We start from the raw sequence: 14858 nt of genomic DNA, 5'->3' as shown, positions 1-14858 counted from the left end.
GGTGAAACAAGAGTATAGTATCCTGTGAAAAGAAAACTGTTATTGATCAACCAAAACCTACTGTCATAAGATTCAGTTCAGTAGCCTTATTACTGATATAGTTTCCCAAATAGCATTTTAAGCTCTATTCAATATGATACTCAAGATCTATAAATGGGTCCATATTTCAGTAAACAACTTAACTGAACTACTTCTAGTAAGCTGAACAGAAGATTATGGCTGGTGCCAATATGTACCTGTATAGCGTGGAGGGTTGGTGTGGTTGCTTTACCGCCGCCTTGTCTTGCAGCAACGTAAGCTAGGTACTGGATGACTTTCTTGGTGTTTTCTGTTTTACCTGCTCCTGATTCACCTCTGTACATGGAAAGGAAAGACAAAATAGAACAAAGGAAAAGGATAAGTGATGATTCGTAATAAAAATGCTGTACATTCTCATTAAATGATAACAGTAACCTTAGTCTGTAAACCATTCTTTCAAGAACTAATCAAAAATGTATCTCTGAAGGACATTTCTATCCTATTCACTGTCCACATAGGTAGCCTCATCTAGGCAGAATCAGCCTCATTACTTTCTTTAACCATTTTCATCAGGGTCCTTTCACATTTACCAATGCACCCCCACACAGTGAGTATCACATGAAGAGAACCAGGCCATGTGATGCTAAGCAGCTTGCTCTTGGCCAATGAGATGATGGTATGTCATGACCCCGGTCATGACATGACCAATCAGGACCTCACTTATGCAGTGCATATGCTTAACCAGACATCCTATTCAGTGGTGGGCTCTTCCCTTTTAAAGGGGATTTTATTTCCTAACAATCTGCAGTGAGGTCATGTTCAAAACATTTTTACTATCCTTTATTCTCATATTTTTTATGTTATTTTGCATTCTTTTGCAGTTTCCTGTTCCTTTCGATGTATTTTTATAACTTTAAACACTTGTCATATTTAAGAACCAGGAAGTAAACCACAAGAATTACACACACCTTGATGCGATGCAAGCAACTGTATCTGCAGTTTCACTCCAGTTATCAAATATAATTTGTTTGTAAGGAATTATAGTTGGCAAAAAATTTAACTGTTTTCAGGTCATCTTTGAAGAGACTGCAAGGTTAAAGAGACTGCAACTATTTAAATGTTTAATCTCCCTTGAAAAGAATTGCAGTATTTTGAATTCAAGTTTTTCAGAAGCCAAATTCTTGTGCTGGGGTAGATATTCTACATGTGTGTGTGTGCAACAAGACAAGATATGCATGAATGCTTGCTTTCTCTAACCATTCAAAGTAATTTTATGGTCTATTACTTGCTGTTTTCTCAATAAAATTCCTATTTGGTAGACATGTTTGTTTCCAGAAACTGTAGCACTAATATTTAATCTTGCTTCAGCAAATCTAAACCACACACTCTCAGAAACCAACAGTTTCTTTCACCACTTCGCGGCTCAATGTCACTGCTTCGCGGTTTGATGTCCAATGTCCATGTACAGACATTTATACTGAGTAACCCCCCCCCCATCCGATTGCTTCACATATATGCGACCTACTTGAAAACAGTTTGAACAAAAACCTCATGATTACAAGCCAACAATGATACCTGAAACTCAAGGTAGGTTTTGTCAGTGTGGTGAAATGCTAAAGGTGAGTCCTCCTTTCAAGCATGTCACCAACCACTAATTTCACGTTCCTATTAATGAGGGGAATGTCAACAGAATAACTCATGTGCCTTCAAGAATACCCTACATATATGGAAAGTGTATATTATTAACAGATGGAATTACAAATAATACTATTTATTTCCAGTGGGGTGGGGGCATCGAGGGGGCAAAGTGAATTTCAGGGGGGGGGGGAAAATCAACAAATTTTGCGCAAAATTGCAGCAAAAAGTGGAAATTTTCATCATTTTGGGGTTTTACTGGGGGACAACAGGGGGGCAAGAGTTCTGAGTGGAAGCATTTGCCTCCTCATGCCCCCACCCTGTAGTGCCGTCACTGTTTATTTCCCTTTCAAAGACTAAAGAATGATCATGATGAAACTGCAATGCATAGATAACCAATTACCGTATTCGACTTTATTAGCACCCCAGTCAGTAATTTTCGGGAGGGGAGGTGTATTAAAATTATGAAATGATGGTTCACAATCAGATATTTGATGGAATTTACTTGTACAGGTGCACTGAAAACATAGCACTTAGATAGTCACTCAAAAAACTCTGTAGTCTGAGCGCTTATTGAGGGAGTGCTAATTAGACCTCAAATGTTTACGGTAACATGAAATTTATCATGGCTGAGTGATAAATGATCAACACATTCTCTTACATTTTACCAGCATCAATTGTATGGTCTGAAAATATATCCAACTATTAAAGATGATTGTCCATCAAATGCTACATTTATTGGAAATGGACAATCTAATAAACCATGAATTGAAGAAACATATGCACAGAAGCCCATAAGTCTACTAATTAACTTTCCATAAACTAAGAGAAACCCTCAATGAAATAGTGAACATACTATAGCACCCGACATCACTCAGTAGAAGCATTTGGTATTGACTAGTTCTTGTTAATGTGTAGTGGCATTCAGCACTAGGTTTGCCTACATTTTCTTTCCCTTTCATAGGGTGTGAGCTTCTCAAAAGACTTGCATTTAATATTGTCAAGAACTGGGCCACTTCTGGGTAAGTTCAGCTGAGAGGAAATTGTGTGCAGGTCTATTTTTGTCATCTGTTAGGAGGTTCTTTAAAAAGATGTTGTACAGGGATGCCCGCAGAACTCTCTATACCTATTCAGAAAAAGATATTGTAATCAATCAATATACCTACTTTATTCATAGGAAGCACTCATTTTGTCAAAATCTGGTACTTTAAAGGGAAAAGTTATCATGTGCCCAATTCACTATACACCAAAATTGCTGAAAATGCACCGAAACCAGGGCACATGTCCATAATTCCATATACCATCAAATGGGGAGATCCCCCCATGAGGACCAAGAGTCAACCAAGCCTTACTCCTGCAGTGACAACTATCTAGTCCAAAGGTTCCCTTGTCCGAAGGCTCCTTAGTCCAAAGGTTCCCTTGTCCGAAAGCTCCTTAGTCCAAAGGTTCCCTTGTCCGAAGGCTCCTTAGTCCAAAGGTTCCCTTGTCCGAAGGCTCCTTAGTCCAAAGGTTCCCTTGTCCGAATGCTCCTTAGTCCAAAGGTTCCCTTGTCCGAAGGCTCCATAGTCCAAAGGTTCGCTAGTCCGAACACGTAATTTACCATTCGCTAGTCCGAATTCTGAAAAAGGTTCGCTAGTCTGAATATCGGGTTCTCTAGTCCGAGTATTCGCTAGACCGAATAATAAATAAGGTTCTCTAGTCCGAATATAGAATAAGGCTCGCTAACCCTAACCCTAACCGTAACCCTAAACCTAGCCCTAAACCTAAACCTAACCCTTATTCTATATTCGGACAAGAGAACCTTCGGATTAGAGAACTTAATTTGGTTTTCGGAAAATCAACCCTTCAGACTAAGAACCTTTGGACTAGCGACCCTTTGGACTAGAGAGAAGTCACGACTCCTACACACCCTGGACTGCATGTTTTCAGTTTAAATATACACAGCTTCCCCGATTGTGGCAAAGACTACCAACCTGGTTGCTATGTGTCTGCAATGTGCAAATCCTAGCATTTTGTGAAAAGGGGACAATGTGCCTGTGATATCCTGCCCAGAGACTTTAAGAGGTCAATGACCCTCCATGTCCCCATGAGAGTAGTAGTACCAGTGCATCCCTTTAATGTCCATATTTATTTGTCAATTTTCAAAATCAAAATACCCCTGGCTATCTTTATCCATCCCACATGATCCATAGCATGCATAAATTCATAGGGACATTCTCAATGTAGTAGGGTAAAACTAGGGTTACATAAACACACCCCTCCATTCTCATAATAATAAATCTAAATCGTTTACTTCCCAGGCTAAGCTTCAAATCAGATCATGTATGAAATGATGTGTTTATCTAACATTCATGTTGCTACTGCAATATTAAATATTGTGTTGATTTAAGGGAAGGTTCAAAGAAGCATTGTGATGATGAAGGGTGTAGGGTGAGATGGCTTCCACTTGGCGATTCTAAGGCACTATGCTATATCAGCCAGGTGAATAAGATCTGCCAGGGTCTGCCTTAGCCAAGGTGAGAATTGTCTTCCTCTCCCAAAATTTTCCTATAAGGTAAGGAATCCTGCAAATTATGTTCAGTTATTTGCGAGAATATAATTGTAGAATTTCTTCTCACCCCTACACACTGCTTAGCACATGTAGTAGCAGTAAATGTGCGGCGTATTGTGGTTCAAAATTGATGTAAAGCTGTTGGTTCCGTGTACAGAAAAGTAAACCCTCTGCATGTTTTAAAAGTGTCAGAGCTAATTGAAAAGAGAGAGGGGGATCCCGGGTTCTGATATCTGCAATGAATCCTAGATTTCCGCATTGTGCTCATAAAACCTATGCGTTGATAATCAATTGAGATACAGCACGAATATAGGAAGGAAGGAATGAAAGGAAGCAAGAGATATAGACCAAACAAGAAATGTCTTTAAAAATTTTTCCCACCATAGTACATCACAGATATGCTCAAAATTATTATTGCAAGAGTTTCAGATCATACAATAATCATAATTATGTAGAAAATGTCTTTTTTAAGTTTTTAGAGCATGGACTTTTTAATTACGTATAGCGATATGTCTATTTTCTTGGCTTGTTTATTCGATCATGATTTCAGAGTGTCATAATTTTAAATCATTTTATCACGCATCATACTTAGTGAGCAACTCATATTAAATTACAACGGCAATCATAATCTTACTAAATTTCATACACCACAAATAAATTTTCATTTAGCCTGCCAACAGCCGTCCCCACACCCGTAAGTCATATATATACAATAATTTCAACATATGTGAGATGCAACCATTTATGGTGATCCATTCAATCACCAGCGTAGTCTATAATTGGCAAATATTGGATAACCTACAAAACTATGATGATATCACCACATTCAGTTTAGTGTAGGGCAATTTCACTTTTATTTGTTTGTTTGTATTTGTTACAGTTATTGATGTTTTCTCTTAAATATTGACAAACTTCATGATCCACAGCCTCATCCCACAACTTACTCTAAAAAGTTGTGATTTACATACCATCAGAAACCTATAACTACATAATGTTTGTGTGCATTAGCTTTGCTGCAGATTTGGATGTCTGACAAAGACATCAATTAATTTGTATTTTCTGTCTGTTGACAGAAAGAAATTGCATTACAGTTGCCTACATGTATGGGGCACTGCAATACACTGAGTAACTCCCACATTCCATGTCCAAATCAACTGAACTTTTTTTTTAAAGAGGATGTGAAAATGCAGAATTAATCTCAAAATGTATCATCTTGATTCATTATGAACTATCCATCTTCATACACAAGAAGGTATCAAAAAGCAGTACGAATGACAAACTGAGTCTTTAATCTTCCAAGTTCAAACTCAGAACTTTCTGTAACTGAAATTAACACAGATATTGATATCAACAACCAATGGGTTCACTTCATAACTATTCCACCAAGATGCATAGGCCTATATAAAAGAAACAACACACTGACTTGAAAGATCACAAGATCAAACAAAATGCTTTGGTTTCAAACATTCAGCACACAAATAAGGCGATCATGTTACCTGGATCAGATCACAAGAGGTGATGCACCGCTATCTTTCTGAGGATTGGGTTTCATTATGTTCTCTTTAGATGTGTATCTGTCTCAACTGAACTCACTTAATACTCAAATATTCCAAATTATGAATGAATATTATTACAATGGACTTCATAGACAAATCACAAGAGGCGGGGAGGAAGAAATGGAAAAATGCTACAAAATTTTTTTGCATCTGCTTAATTTCCCAATTTAAAATGTCATGTTCCTCTTTTCCATCTTAAACTTTTTGTTTGCCTCCCTCTTCCTCAAGTACTCTATTTTTGTGTTCCCCTATATTGAAATTCTATTACTTCTACCCCCAGCATAAACATTGATCAGTACCTTAAGTCATAGACTGACCCTGGATAAATATCATTAAATTTTTGAAGGAGTTCCTTTGATTCTTCTGAGGTACACATACTCAATATATATGAGATGCACTGCCCTTATCTTGATGTTTCAAACAACTTTTTATCCAATTTGTTAACCTCTAGCCCTGGAACTAAAACTGGATCACCTCTCCCACTGGCTGACTCATATTTTGGGTTATTAGGAAACACATAGTGTGAAACCCCAGCAGAGACAGGCAAACCAAAGTTAACTCACAAATTGATATCAAAATACAGACAATCTTAAGGTGAGTCTGATCAGTTAACACCAATCTAGATTCTTGGGCAGGGCATATCTAAGAAATATTTTGGTATTAAAAAGGTCACTGGTGCTATTACTATCTCTATAGTTCACTGTTTAGGGGAACCCTAGGCTTGTATATTTAAATTTGAGCTGACAAATTTTCAAATGGTTCTGTAATGAGCCCTAATCAGACACCAAGCAGGTTTTCTGACATTTGTGGGTCAAGCGCTCAGTTTCTAGTGCAATCACAACTGGACATCAGAGCAGTGGTCTTACATCACAGTATCTATTGAACTGTCACAATGTCATATCTCTCACTACCAGTTGTCATGTTTAGGTTTTGTTGTACCACAATTTTAGTGTAGAGAATTAAGGGAAAAATTCAAAAATTTTAATCAAAATTGAGCTATTTAATATTTAGTAAATATATTGATCCCTAGGTTTTTGTTAAAATTGAGGCGTTCTTGGTTTAGTGGTAAATCAAATTATTCCATCAATGTGATCTGACAAACTTGCTGTATAAACAACATATCCAATGACAACACACCACCTGCAAATGGTGCTAGCCTGTCAGTTATTAGTATCAACATGAAACACAAATTTCATATAAAACGCCCGGGGGGGCCACTGTAATGGTGAAGGGGGGTATCAGGCGCGTCCATAAATTCACGTAAAAAGGGTATTTTTTCAGACTAGGGTACGTTAATTGGTGTAAAGGGGTATGTTTTTGGAGCTCTTACGTACTTAGGGTAGTTTTGCCAAGTTTGGCATTTTGTGCTTTCTCCTTCATTCATGAAAAGTGAAAGGAACGTGTCTTCTTTCTACACCCCAAAAGCAGTTAAAAGCCATCTTTTAGCTGTCAGAGATGACATATCCCTATACTGGCCCAGCTAGCATACACGAGGTCCCCGGACGAGGTCACAACTTGTTCAGAATATACAACCAATCAGCATGCTTTTTCTTAACTGTGGAGTCAATAAATATGAGGAAAAATATAAGAGGATTTCCGATTGGCCGAACCTCTTTAAACTCATTAATATTCATAGTCTTGGTGGCTTCCAGCCCAGAAAATTTGGTTGATCGGAACATGGTCTAAAGGAGCAACAAAGCAACCACGAACTTCTAGGTTTGTAAACAAGCTGTGTCAATGAACTTTTGACACGTGTGAAATTTTAACGGGGTATTTACAAACACAACAATTGAATAATTTGGAACTATTTTGGCTTTCTTAAAATATAAATCAATGAGTTTCAGGATTTTGGTTGGGTTTACCACTAAATCCAGTATGATAATTAATGCTCTAGGATGTTAAAATCGAGACGGAATTAGGAAATAAACCAAGCTAAACCATGTAGGCCTAAACTGGCCGTGTTTGCCGTCTTCTTCCAACTATGTGTGGTTTGCAATCGCCATGGTCGTAATTTGCGTTGGACTTGCAGTTCAAAATTCTCTTGGATATGTGGAGAAATGGGTACATCCCAATCCCAAAGAATAAATTCTACAATGTTTCAATAAAAAGGGTTGGACCTGTGATCCAAAAAGGGGAAATTATTGGCCCCAAAATCTTGAAAATATTGGACATACTGCATGAACTTTGAGGTAAGCTTTAGCACCACGTAAACTTGTATGGCTCAAAATTCAGACGGCTTGCCACAAATTGCTAGCCCTATCATGCCACTCGCCGCCTGGGTTCTGTGTGTTTACTAGGTTAGGGGTAATAATTGCATCAATTACTTGTTTAGGGTTGGGGAAAAGACAACTACTTGTTTAGGGTAGCAAATCGTGCAACTTATACTTGTTTAGAGGGGAAATTCAGTCTCGGAAATACTTGTTTAGGGTGCTTTTGAGAGTCCTCGGCGCGCCTGATACCCCCCTCTTGACACTATAGTGCCCCCGGGATAAAACGGTATATTTGCAAGCACATTATTGCAAGCCATATGCAGGCTTGAAACTGACCTTTTCAGTAAATCCCATAAGTCTATTTGAGTACACCTGAGATGTCGTCATTTGACATCACGCAGGGGTGAAATCGGCTTCAAATAAGGCAAAAATTCCAAGGGTCTTCATCATTAATATTACATATTTTTTATGTTTTTTATTTAATAAGATGTCAACTTTTCCAAGTAAAGCGCTTCAGTTTTGTTGTTTTCATTTTCTCTCTGACAATTTGCAAATGTTGATTTTATGTTTGGTCTGTCAAGTCTGGGCACATGTAGTATTATGCAGTCTGTGGCAGTCAGTCTACTCCCACAATTGTAGGTGAGTGTTGAAATGGGTTAGGGTTAAGATTTATGCTAATGGCTAGGATTTACGTTTAGGATTAGCTTTTGACATTTACAAGAAAATTGCACTGAAACTGCACTGATGAAACCTTTGCACCAATTCAACGAGCCAATTCTGTCATTTCCTACCTTGAAAAAAATAAGCAAACTAGCCATTAACATATAATAATAACTTACACGCAGCATCTACCAAACCCTAACATATCAATATATCCCATCTGATGCCTCATTATCATTCAATCTCATCGGGGCACACGCAACAGGAATTGTTTTTCCAAGAAATAAAAATACCATTTGCCCTTGTGGTTCTGTTCTACTTGGGGCACGCCAGGAGGTAACGGTCAAGAGTAGCGCATCATTCATTACACACTGACTGTAGGTCAATGCCACGATTAATCATTATGCGTCTCCAGGTAAATTACATTACACATAAAGAAATCCACATGAACTGACCATCTTAATTAAACTAAACCAATGAAGATGAATCAAGATGGTTCACAATTGAAACAATTACATCATATATTAATAATATAATGTGAATGACCTACATGTGCTATCTTGTTCAAATTATCAATATTTTTTCACCTACTCATAAAGGATTCAAAATAATGTTATTACGCAAGACTTGACTCATCCCCTTGGTGAATAATCCTGGTGGGGTCACTCATCTTGCAATACTGACCGCACGATCGTTACCAAAATCAAGGAAAAAGGGGTCATTTTTAGGGCATGTCCGCGGACAAAATTGTCCGTGAAATTGGAAAAATAGGGTGTCTACTGAAAATGTCTGCGAAATTGAAAAAGGGGTTCTTATTATTTTCTCCTGATCCCGTGGCCAGATAAAAAAATCACAGGAATAAATTTTCCTACTTTGTAGTCATCCCGTGATCAATATTGTTCTCGGTTCTGATTTATATGCAAGGGGTACTACTTGAATTCTGTGATGCCCTTGTTAATTACTAGAAAAAAACATTCATAGGCCTAAAAATCCCTTTCTTGAAATGTTGAAATAGGGTCAAAATTGCAAATGTGTCCTCGGAATCTAAAAAATAGGGGTGTTTCAGAGTACCATTTTGTCATTGTTTTGGAGTAAAAAAGGGGGTAAAATTTCATGATTTGTCCTTGAAATCGACTGCAAAAGGGGTAATTTGTACTTGTGGTAACGGTCCTATGCGTCCCCCCTGCCAGGGAGTGACCCCACCGGGTGAATAATCAAGATTTGTGATACTTCGGCATAAAATCTTGGCATTTATTTTATAATCCACTTGGCAAGTACATTGTACAGTGTTGAAGCTTCCAACCATTTTCTGATGATCAATTGTTGCCTATCATTTATGGTCAAACGTACAAGTACCAAGTCAGGATTCTTTCCATAACCTGATTTCCAATGACCACATATTACCTCCTACACAACACAAGGAATGAACCCCGAGATGAGGCTGCTATCAATTAACACAACAACCTGTATGTTACATTCAAAGTTCACATAGACTTATAGTAGATGACAGAACCAAGCATCTAGTTATGACAATACTTTCAGGAAAGTTACACCTTGGGTATAAATGTCAGTTTAGCTATTTGCATATCAATACCAAGTGTAAGTATCAATGACAATACATAGTCCATTCTGTATACAAAAGAATTTCAAGATTACACTCTAAAAGGTTTTGAATTCTGTCCTTTTATACAGGCTATATCAAAATGGTTGGTACCCATCAGTTTAAATATTTACTGAAAAGCCTACTTCTCCCAAATGTAACATTAGATCCTATATTTATTGAAAAGCCTGCTTCTCCAAAATGTAACATTAGATCCTTTTGAAATGGCCACATTGCCCACAACTTATAGTTATAACCATTTATAACTTTACCTACCAAGGGGAATCTTTATGATATTGTGATACAACAGTCATGTTAATAATCAGCATAACTGAAATAATCAGTGGGTACCAATCCATTTTGATACAGCCTGTACATGTAGTTCTCTCTCCACGATATGAAGCTGGAGTGCAAAAGACAAATTTTCCAGAAGCACTGAGGATATTGCCCGGGGGGGTCACTCGCATACCAAAGTGGTACGCATGCTCCCCCAAAAACGTCGAAAAAGGGTTGATTTTTGGCCTTGTGGCGGCGTCGAAGTTTTTAGAAAAAAGGGTGCTTTTTAGGTACATTGTCGACATTTAGGGTATATTTTTTCAACTTCAGTGGGTTTGTTTTAGAATTTACGCCATTTAGGGGTCCAGTTTAGTTTCTTACGCCGAATTACGCCATATTTTAGGGGTAAGATTTACAGAGCCTTACGCCGATAAGGGGTGAAATTTTTCCACACTGATTTCGCCATTTAGGGTCCATTTTTGAGGTGCTGGGACGAGCATGCATACCACTTTGGTATGCGAGTGATCCCCCCGGGGGATATTGCCACCATAGCCTACATATTATTGACAGCCAATGTTTTGCTCAATGTCCCAAACAATTTCAATTGTTCATGAAGTTCATGTTTGACACATAAAAGTATCTTTAAGAAAATAGTCTCAAAGAGGTGATGTGATAATGGCATAAAAACATGAGTAGATGTTCATCTCAGGAGTACCAGTCAAAGTTGGTTCCTTTGCAAAAATTATTTGATCCTAAAATTCAATTACTATCGTTTTCAAGAATCAATGTTGATTCAGGCAACTCAAGTTCAGAGGAATATTTCAATTAACCAATTCTCAGCATACCACTGGAAGAACAACCTAATTCCAGGTCTGATTAATCAAGTGATGTATTATTCAAGACAGGTAATTTTAGTATAGACTGTACAAATTTCTCTAACCCACTGACAAGTCTTACATTTGCATGATACCCCACCAATTTGACAATCACCTTCCTCATTCCTCCCATTTAATCAAGCATCTCCATTTTGATCAACAATGTTCCTGTTTAGTGCCCCTGTTAGTAAGCTGTCTAAATATATCCATCCATACACCTTTACTAGTACATCCCCTAAGACCCGAGTGGCATGGAGGTAACTTGCAGCATCCTTATGAATATGGAGGATGTGATGTGCATATAACTGTACAATGTCAGCATCAGATGGCAACACCCAACCAACCAACCATTTCAACATGTAGGTCCTTTTTTTGGACTTCCAAGATAAATCTTGGACAGTAAGGAAGCACTTTTCTGACATAATTATATGTGGTGCGATCAAGCAAAATCAGTCGGAACTCGGAAATAACAAATTTTCAGTTTTTTAATGAGTAAAAAACATTTACAAAGCTGCATTTTGCAGAAAACCCTATTTAAATTGAGCAACCAGTTCCAAAGATATGAACAATTAAAGAGTTTCCAAAACAAAAGGAAATAATTCCTTTGTTTGGCTATATCTCAAAAGAATATATTCATTCCAAAAATTCAAGCACCTAAATGTTGTTTCATGTTAATTCAAGAAACTAAATTCTTAGCAACTAAATGTTGTTTTATGTTATTAAATTTTATTACAGAAAATAACTCTTGTGTACATTCCATAACTTTTACATCCACCAACACCTTTAGACTCGTTAAGATATTAAAGTTATGTAAACAAACCCACCATATTATTATCAAGCAAACTCATTCATGTGTGCATCTTCCAAACTACTCCACCTACACATACTTGATTCTATCGTAAATAAGAATACAAACAGATTTGAATATTTTCAAGCAATCAACAGTTGAATAATTGATCCACGCTCAGACCGTGACTAACTGTGGTTTCCGCCCAGCAACATTTCATTGCACCCCTGTTACATAATGAGACTTACAACACGGAAACCAACACAGGAAATAAGAATTAACTGTCTCTTTTTCTATATTTCATTCAAAATATATACAGGGTGCAATTTGTACAGTGAATGAATTTAAAATGTAATTCTGCCTTTCAAGATGATGTGGTATCATTATTTTATCCCTTCAAAAAAAATGAACCCTTCAACTCCTTCCAAAACAGAAGACAACATCAAGGGAATGAAGCATCTGACAGGTGAACATATAGGCTAGTTATCAGCTTGGGAGAGAAAAAAAATTGCTGTATCCTTCAGTGGATAAACTATATCAACTATCTTACCTCTTCCAAAAAGAATGAAGATGGCTGAGCGGTTAAGGTGTTGTGATGTCGGCCGGGAGTTACGATCGGCAAGGGTTCAAGCCTTGCGCTTGCCTTGGGTGAAAATTCTCTTCCCTCCCAAAAAGTTCCTATATGGTCGGTAATCCTTCAATTAAGTCCAGTTTCATCACAGAATTTAATTGTAGAATTTCTTCTCGCCCCCATACACTGCTTAGCACATGCAGATATAGGTAGTGTATGTATGACGTCCATGATTCGGAAGTCACGTAAAGCTGTTGGTCCCGTGTTCAGGAGGATTCATCCCTGTGCACGTTAAAGTGTCAGAGCTATTCAAAAAGAGAAAGGGGACCATCCCCGGTTCTGATATCTGCACTCAACCCTCTAGGTTCAAGAGGACAAGATGGGCGTGATACAACTGAAGTTGTCTACCCATAAATCCAATAAAACTAGAACTAGAACCTTCTACCCTTCCAAAAAGAAAGGTTAGAGAGCAACATGGGTAGTTGGGTACAGAAATAATATATCTGACAAATGAAAGTTAACTTATCCCAGTAATTATCAGCTTAGGAAAGGAAAGCGATAAACTGACCATAGCTTTTCCAGGGTCTATAAACTGGCTAGATTTTCCTCTCTGTCTCAAATCATGTTCCACAAGGCCCATGCAATTTACTAATCTACACCTTCATTTTTAGTACGCTAATTTGAACAATGTTGTCTCAGTGTTTTCAGTGAACATGGCAAAGACACCAAAAAAATGCAACAGATTATTATTAACAGTTAACACCAAATGTGCACATCCATATCAAAAGGGTGCACTTTTTGGCTGCTACATGTGCCTCATTTCAGATAATAGCTAGGAATAACCATGATAACTACCAGACTCATCTCAAGTGGAGGTCACTTCAAATCATCCCCAAGTGACATGGTTTTATGGAAAACTCTCTGTAATAAAATAAGCCATGTGACTTGGGGATGATTTGAAGTGACCTCAACTTGAAATGAGTCTGGTATTTATTCCAGTTATTATGTGAAATGATACACATGTAGCAGCCGACAATTGCATCCTTTTGATATGGAAGTACAGAAATGATATTCTTTTCCTTTTTTGCGGTCGTGTTAAATGTGCGGTGCCAATTACTCATTAACATGCACTCGTCTGTGATTGGTCACTATGCTGTTTCATCATAAAAATACATCAAAAAGTTGTATCGCTTATTAATATCCTTGCTACTACTGCTAGTACTAGGCAGAAGTAGGCATACAAGTTAGCAATATCAATAATTACTTTCAGAAAGATTAAAATTATACAGTGGAATGTTTGAATTTGTTCTTTTGTTTGGATTGTTTGCTTGCTGGACTTTGTATGTTTAACTTTCCTCATTTCAGAATGCCGCAAAAGGAAAACGAGAGTGCTCAGAGGCCATGGAAAGATGCAGGAAATGTTTGATGGCATTACTAATCGAGTTCTGTTCAGCTAAGATTGATTTCAAAAGGGTCATGCACATAGTCCTATGATTATATTTCAGATTAACATCCACTTGTTGGATAACATGCATTTATCCATATGAGCAGAAAATCTTCATTTTCTGCTGTGATATGAGCAGAAAATCATGTTGTGTACAGGATAAGTCAGTTTGCTTGATTGATCATATTAGTTGAGGAAGATGACTTGAGATGGGTTGAATTTGATGGAAGACCAAAAGTGTGGGGGCTACTGGTTGGTTGGTACATGTAGTGGGGAGAACAGAAATTTGACCTGTTACTGACTTTTGACCTCTCCAGTGTGACCTTTAAAATCTCAAACAGATAATACAAGCTAATACAGCTGTACTCTATTCTATGATTTAATTTATGTGATAATCGGTAGCGGAGAGAAAAAAATCAACATTGATTTTGTTGAACATGTGTGGCAGCTCAGAGACAAAATTACCACCTCATGTGACATGATGGTCTTGGTTTAACGCCATTTTCTGCTGCCTGTACCATGCCCCAATATTACCCATCTTCAATCAAGCAGGGCTGGGGCAAGTCTGGCAAATCTCTTTTGATCACACGCTGCTAATTGTGTCCAAAAAAGGCTATGTGCAGTTGGGGAAGTTTCCACACACTTATGATCACACACTGCTCATTTAGTTCAAAA

General features: G+C 37.7%; 1 protein-coding gene across 1 annotated transcript in view; it reads right to left on the bottom strand.

Moving 5' to 3' along the window:
* Positions 1–14858, bottom strand: part of LOC140151403 (myosin-10-like) — a 116866-nt gene that overhangs the window by 68816 nt on the left and 33192 nt on the right. The window contains 1 exon segment of the mRNA XM_072173730.1: positions 237–354. Within this exon segment, the coding sequence (XP_072029831.1) occupies positions 237–354 (118 nt within the window).

Source organism: Amphiura filiformis, chromosome 4 (assembly GCF_039555335.1).
Source record: "Amphiura filiformis chromosome 4, Afil_fr2py, whole genome shotgun sequence".
Taxonomy (NCBI): domain Eukaryota; kingdom Metazoa; phylum Echinodermata; class Ophiuroidea; order Amphilepidida; family Amphiuridae; genus Amphiura; species Amphiura filiformis.
Note: the sequence above shows the minus strand (reverse complement) of the source record. Positions and strands in the feature narration are given on the sequence as shown.